This window comes from Mytilus trossulus, chromosome 6 (assembly GCF_036588685.1).
Source record: "Mytilus trossulus isolate FHL-02 chromosome 6, PNRI_Mtr1.1.1.hap1, whole genome shotgun sequence".
Taxonomy (NCBI): Eukaryota; Metazoa; Mollusca; class Bivalvia; order Mytilida; family Mytilidae; genus Mytilus; species Mytilus trossulus.
In genome coordinates this window covers 6692890-6699379 of record NC_086378.1, presented here as the reverse complement: position 1 = coordinate 6699379, position 6490 = coordinate 6692890, and the positions used below count along the sequence as shown (strand labels likewise).

Genomic DNA, 6490 nt, shown 5'->3' with positions numbered 1-6490 from the left:
TGTAAAATGAACGCGCGTCTGGCAAAAGTTTAAGCCTGGCATCAATGATGAGTTTATTTGGTAAGTGACCTTAACTATTGAATCCGAAATTAATATGGTTCTTCTCGTGTCATATATTTCAAATCTATACCAGTTACAATCCAATAAAACTAGGAAAACTTAAATGAACATCCAGAACCCATTTGTTTCAATTTCTAGTATCAGTGACCGTGACCTTGATCTCATTATCAAATGGCATGTTTCCTTCCCTGTATATTTCATCTGATTTGAATTCCCTTTGCCAGCTTAAAGTTGCCACCCTGAAAACGATTTCTTTTCGATATCTATACGTACAGGTATTTCTATTTTCAGAAAAAATGACCATGATTTTCGTCCCTAATATCAATGGGCTTTCTCCCCTGCATATTTATTCACTAGTTTCGTTCCAATTAAAAAATTGAATGCTCAAATTATAATCAGGAACCATTTGTTTTGGATGCCGCGAGACACACGAAAAGACATACAAAATAAAGCTATAGCTAAATGCACCTGTTTTTTCAGAGACCACAAAAAGGTGCTTAAAATACAGTCAAAAACGTTTCAAGGTCAAGCTTCCAATAAAGTTGGTTTTGCAGGCTGTAAGTTATAGCATCTTTTTTTTGTTACTTTGAACTTGACCTTTGACCTGATGACTAAAAGATCCATATGAATCTTTCTATTGTTGTATGTGACCATATACCTAAGAAAGATAATATTTGAATGAGCATCTGATAACCACTTTTCTGCACAAACTTATGTCTATTTCAGAAGATTTTACCCAAACTAGCCTGTCAGTCTTTTATATGGCGACCTCAAAATCTACAGGGATCTTCCTCTTGTTTCATGTGACCATATTCACAAGGTACGTGTTGCTTAGTTTTTAGTTTTCTATGTTGTGTCTTTTTATTTTTTAGCCATGGCGTTGTCAGCTTATTTTCAATCTATGAGTTTGGTGACTCTCCCTCTGGTATCTTTTGCTCTTCTTTTCAATTCCATGAGAACTTTGTTAACCATTTTTAGCACAACTTTTATTTTTCAAAACAATGGCATTGGTTTTGGGCATTGTTACCTGGAAATCAAAAAGGATCTTCATCCAATTTTATGTGACTACATATCAAAGTAAGGATACAATCCCATATAAAGTAAAAGAGTAAACATCTGGAAATGAAATACTAAATTGATGATAACTATTTACCAAGTGCTTCTTTTTGCTCTGGTATGAGCCCAAGAAAGACATGTACCTGTCCCATGTATAGAAATGTGAGTCTAAAACTTTATATGACCAATATAAACATATACCAGATTTACATACATGATGACCATTTCAATCTACGTTTAATTACCTCTAATATATGCTTTATTCATTGTTATAGACTTTATGATAACTTAAGTCACTAGATGTTTTCTAGTGAGTTGTCTGTGTTGGTACATTGCTGTATCATTGGCATATATCCCCATCTCTTTTCACACATATGTTAAATAACTAATATGTTCAAAGTCTTTAGTTTGTTTTGACAAGATACTGAACCATCCAAAAAAATAGGTGGTGTTCGCCAAAACTCTAACCTATATATCACCATGATAGCACACCAATGTCTTAGGATATAAGGTTAATTATTTTGATCAAAACTAATAGATAAATAGAATAATAAGCTTTCAATTTTTTATTTTATGGAAATTGATTTTTCTTATGACATGATAAATGGTATAACCATAAAATGATCATATACAACAAGCTTCATCTTTACCAAGACATTATTTACAAACATTCTTACGACCATTATTTGAGACATTAATGGGACAACATATATTGCCTATACATTCTCTGGGAATTATATACAATCCATACTTTGGAATTTTCTGCACATTTTTTTTTTATGAAAATAGTTATGAAACTTTTCAGAATTACATCATATAATAACAAATAACTAAATAACCCATAATGCTGATATCTACCATAGAAATATTTATCATTAGCAAATCTTTATGTTGTGTAGAAATACAACTTATCGCTATTTCAAAATATGTCCCTCTTAAACTATTAGACATCCCACAATTACTTTTTCATTGTAGAGTCATATATTTTTTATTATGACATCAAAATTTCACAGAAACCTTTGAGATGTCCATTAATGGCAGACAAACAGGGACAAGGTGTATATTCCCTATTGTTGCTTATGAAGTGAAAATGTAACAAGAAATAATAAAATAAATATAAAATCACATGAACAGTATCAAAATTATTGCACATATATTATCATATCCCCCAACTCTGAATGAGGTTTAAATTATGCTATTACTTAACCAAGGAAAAAATACACAAGTTTTAAACAAACATGATGAAAGAAATAACAGTAACAAAATGTATCTACTCAGATCACTTTATATTATGGCATGGAAAGCAAATGTTAAAATAATCATTAAGTTTGATACTAATAGCAATGTTCTGAATATCTTTAAAAACTATGAATATTTCTACTTAAAATTTAATTCTTGTTTTTTATTATAACATATGTATAAAATCAAATCATTTAAAATCAATATGTTAGTATGCTGTGCTATAATGATGGAACTTTTTATCATGAAAACAACAGCCATTTCAAGTTCTTTGATCTTTTCCAAAAATGAAAACATGTGCCATGTGTATGGTTATTGGAATATTATACTGTAGTACTACTAACACTCATTAACCAAACATTCTTTATAAAGTGTGATACACACATACATATCTCCTTCAAATATTTCTTAAGATAATCTTTCAAAATGGGCGAAATCTATGCAAAAAGGGGGATGATAAAATTGAATGTCAAAAGCACCATCTTAGTATCTACCAAATTGCAGCAGGATGTTTTTTATTACAATCAAGTGCATATCATTCATTTTGAAGCTTGCTTACTTTTTCAAAATTTCAACATGTTTGAGAGCAGGGAAAGATTATTATAATGCATTAGCAATGTCACAATTTCTAAGCTTATTTCAAAATCAATACTACCAATGTATATGGAATTTTGATTTTCTTAAGTTTTCTTTCTCAAATTCAGAAAGTCAAATTTTGTATAAGAACCGTTTCAATGATTCAATTTAGTTAAGATCTCATAAAAATATGACAAGTAAATTTCAACATTATTTCAATTGAAAATAATTCTATAACAATATGAATTAAAACAGACATATCAATTCTTCTTCAATAAATAACAATAAACAACAAACACATAACAAGTCTGCAGTCAATGGTAGATTGTTTTACTATAGGTTGGTTTTAAGTGCCGCAGCAAATTTAAAACTTATTTTGATAGGTTCTACAGGAAGACCACACTGTTTTATTGCTGTTACACAGTTTCATAAAATTATGCACTTAAAAAAAAACACAATGTAAGAAACTTCCTTGGAATTCTTCTTCATCTAGTTGTATGAATAATACATACTATAATTTCTCGTTTGACTCACTGAACATCACAAACTGGAGAGCAGACGGTAGTCATAGCAACCATGTATCACAGTCAGCAAAATAAATAAAACTTTGAACAACAAAGTTTTGGCTACATATGAACTACAAAGTTTGTCTGTAAATGGATTTCTGTTTAATCATGGCTTTCTAGATCCTATTTTAGTTGCCATAGATACTGTTTTTTGGATCACATGACAATACTATAGTCGTCTGACTAGATAAAACCATCTTTTATACTTTCATCAAACCAATGCCACCTGAAAATAAAAACAGTATACATTAAATTTCATTTCAACAGACAAATATATACAAAGTTGTAAGGGAGATAATCCTAATGTATATTCCTTGACTGGTAAGTAAAAAATACATATACGATATAAAATTGATGATTGAATTCCAAAAACTTCAAGTTGAGACTGTTTGTGCTTTGAGGTCATACAAATTAACTTGAAAATATAAAATTCTTTAAAGTAATGTGTTGTTAAAGCCACAAGGGAGATAATACACAGTTCATCTATCATTCTTGAGTATTTACAAACAATATCCAAATTCAATACTTCAAAGTCTTATTCTAAATATATTTCCAACAAAGTCTAATCAATTCAAACATATATATGAAAGCCAGGAAATGTAATTTACAAAAAGAGGGGAGGTTAGTTCATTTTCTTCTTTGTATGAGAAATTCTGAAAATATTTAAATGGATAACCAAGACATTGGTAAAAAGTCTTCAATGATCAACCATGCATATTTGTGCATTCCCTGAGAACCATGTGATAAGTGAAATCCCCATATCTAGCAGTGCAGGTTTTTGTAGCATATTTTTTTTATAAAGCAAATAAAATTGAATTGAGAAGCAAAAGCAAAAGCACTAGCAGAGTGGAAAGCACAAAAGACACAGAGACTTACATCAGATTTTATCCTCTGGGAAGGGGGCCGAATGTTGTGATGATGACGGAAAAGATGGTTTATGATAGGAGGGAAGATCTTCAACTACAAAAATAATTCAATTTTTAAATTTCTAAAATTTAAATGCTTCATTTGAAATAATTGATAAGTTGCACAGTTAAATTGACAAATACTGTACAGGTCTTATGCCATGTTGCCAAAAAATAAATTTTCAAAAAATAAAAATAAAAAATAATATCAAAGTCTGATTTTGTTTGCATGTACATCATCCCATCTAATAATGGATCATGAATTTCCAAAATAACTTTGTACTTCCTAAACTCTCTATTACCCAATGGCCAGCCTTTTAAAATATATTTTGTAAAAAAAATCATTTAATTGGGTCTCTAACACAACATTGTTTTCTGTGAGACTTAATCATCTGTTTTGACAAAAGAAAAAGTTCAGCATTCAGCAGAGTAAACAATTTCATTCAAATGAAAATTAAAAATGAAAACTAAAAAGATATTTGTTAAATTAACTAACCATTAGCAGGAAGATTTTGGGAAGGTATACCATTGGGTTGATCTTTTCTTTGCCATTTCCCTGAAATTACAGAAATTGAATTTTTACTTTTTTGTCAAAAGGGAGATAATTCAATAGCCAAAAAAAATATTTAAAACATCACCAACAACATGGCACACTCTACAATGTACAGCAAAACATCACTGACAACATGGCACATTCAACTATGTAATAATTCTCAGTCACTTGAACTTTACAACTCAATAGTTTTGGGATTAACAAGATCACCATTTTATTTTTCTGAGATATCTGTTGAGTTATATCTTGTTTTTTTTTATCAACTTAAAAGTTTGATTATTCCTTTGGTATCTCTCTACTTCTATTTTTATGTAAATCATACCTCAAAATGGCTTAAAAAATAATGTGGGTTATCTTTAACAGAAAAAAAGTTCTTGCTATTTCGGTTTTAAGAACAAATTAGGCCTCAGATATTATACATATCTTTACTTAATTTTGACCAAAAGCTATATAACTATCATTTCAAAAGAAAAATAACCATTGGGTCTATCTTAAGAGAGTCCTTTGGCCTATTCATTGATCTTCAAAGAAACGTTATCATATCATGTTGACTTAAAAACCATACCTTGCTCAATCAACTGTTTCTTTCGTTGTGACTTTGGGTATGGCCTGTGTGGTACTGCACTAAAGTTACTATCTGTACTATAGGGACTAACTGGTCTAGCAGGCCGAGGACGTCTATGACGCTTCACTAAAATAATATATCAAATATTAAATATTTAATACATGTTTTAGTAGTGCTACATAAATCTATACTGTATATTTTAGAATGCTTGAAAATGAAGGACATTTTACAGGTAAAACACACATAATAGTTGTAATAGTCAGTACAAGGCTCACAGCAAGGTTTTTATCTTTAATAGATTCATAAAACTATTCACAACTCATATAACAATATCTAGACTGTTCAATCAAATCCTACTCATAATTTGATACCAGATTTTTCTTTGCAGGTACCAAATTCTAATGCAGTAACTGCTATAAACTAGTACCAGACTTAACTCTGCATAATTTTCTTTGGCGATTAATAAACCCAATCTTCAGTTTTCTTTCTGCTTTTTATGTCATTCCAATATTTTTCTTAGTTTTGCAGCAGGTTTTTCTAACTTGATTTGCAATGTCGCTGGTATATACTTTTCACTCCCGTACTCGTCTCTTACCTGGTTTACCAGTTTTAGGATCACAGACTGTCGTACCAACAACCGTCAGACCAGACAACTCGGCAGCTTTAGCTACAGCGCTGGCAAAGTCTGCCTCGGTCAGGAATGAAGCATCACTATCACTGGCAGCACTCGACCGATGACTGGAACAATCTGTATTGCTCTGGTCTGTCACACTGGCCCACGATGCCATCATGGAACCTATAAATAATACATTAAAGGTCTACAGGACTGACAATACATTAAAGGTCTAAAAGACTGACAATATCATAAAAATAGCCTGCTTTATAAAACTTTTTTCTATGATGAAGAAAAAATAATTCTTTTGAAAAAAATAGAAGGGAAAACAAATTATTTTTTTTTCGGACATGTATA

General features: G+C 30.6%; 1 protein-coding gene across 9 annotated transcripts in view; it reads right to left on the bottom strand.

Moving 5' to 3' along the window:
* Positions 1-1667: 1667 nt before the first annotated feature.
* LOC134720671 (roundabout homolog 1-like) overlaps positions 1668-6490 on the bottom strand; it is a 108984-nt gene continuing 104161 nt past the window's right edge. For 4 of the 9 annotated variants that reach the window (XM_063583078.1, XM_063583077.1, XM_063583082.1 and 1 more), the window contains 5 exons: positions 6116-6316; positions 5521-5646; positions 4899-4958; positions 4374-4457; positions 1668-3723 (listed from right to left, as the gene is read on the bottom strand). In XM_063583078.1, coding sequence (XP_063439148.1) covers positions 4375-4457; positions 4899-4958; positions 5521-5646; positions 6116-6316 — 470 coding nt within the window. In that variant the 3' untranslated portion in view covers positions 1668-3723; position 4374. The remainder of the gene's footprint in view (positions 3724-4373; positions 4458-4898; positions 4959-5520; positions 5647-6115; positions 6317-6490) is intronic. The other 5 variants (XM_063583080.1, XM_063583081.1, XM_063583084.1 and 2 more) reach the window with 5 other exon arrangements.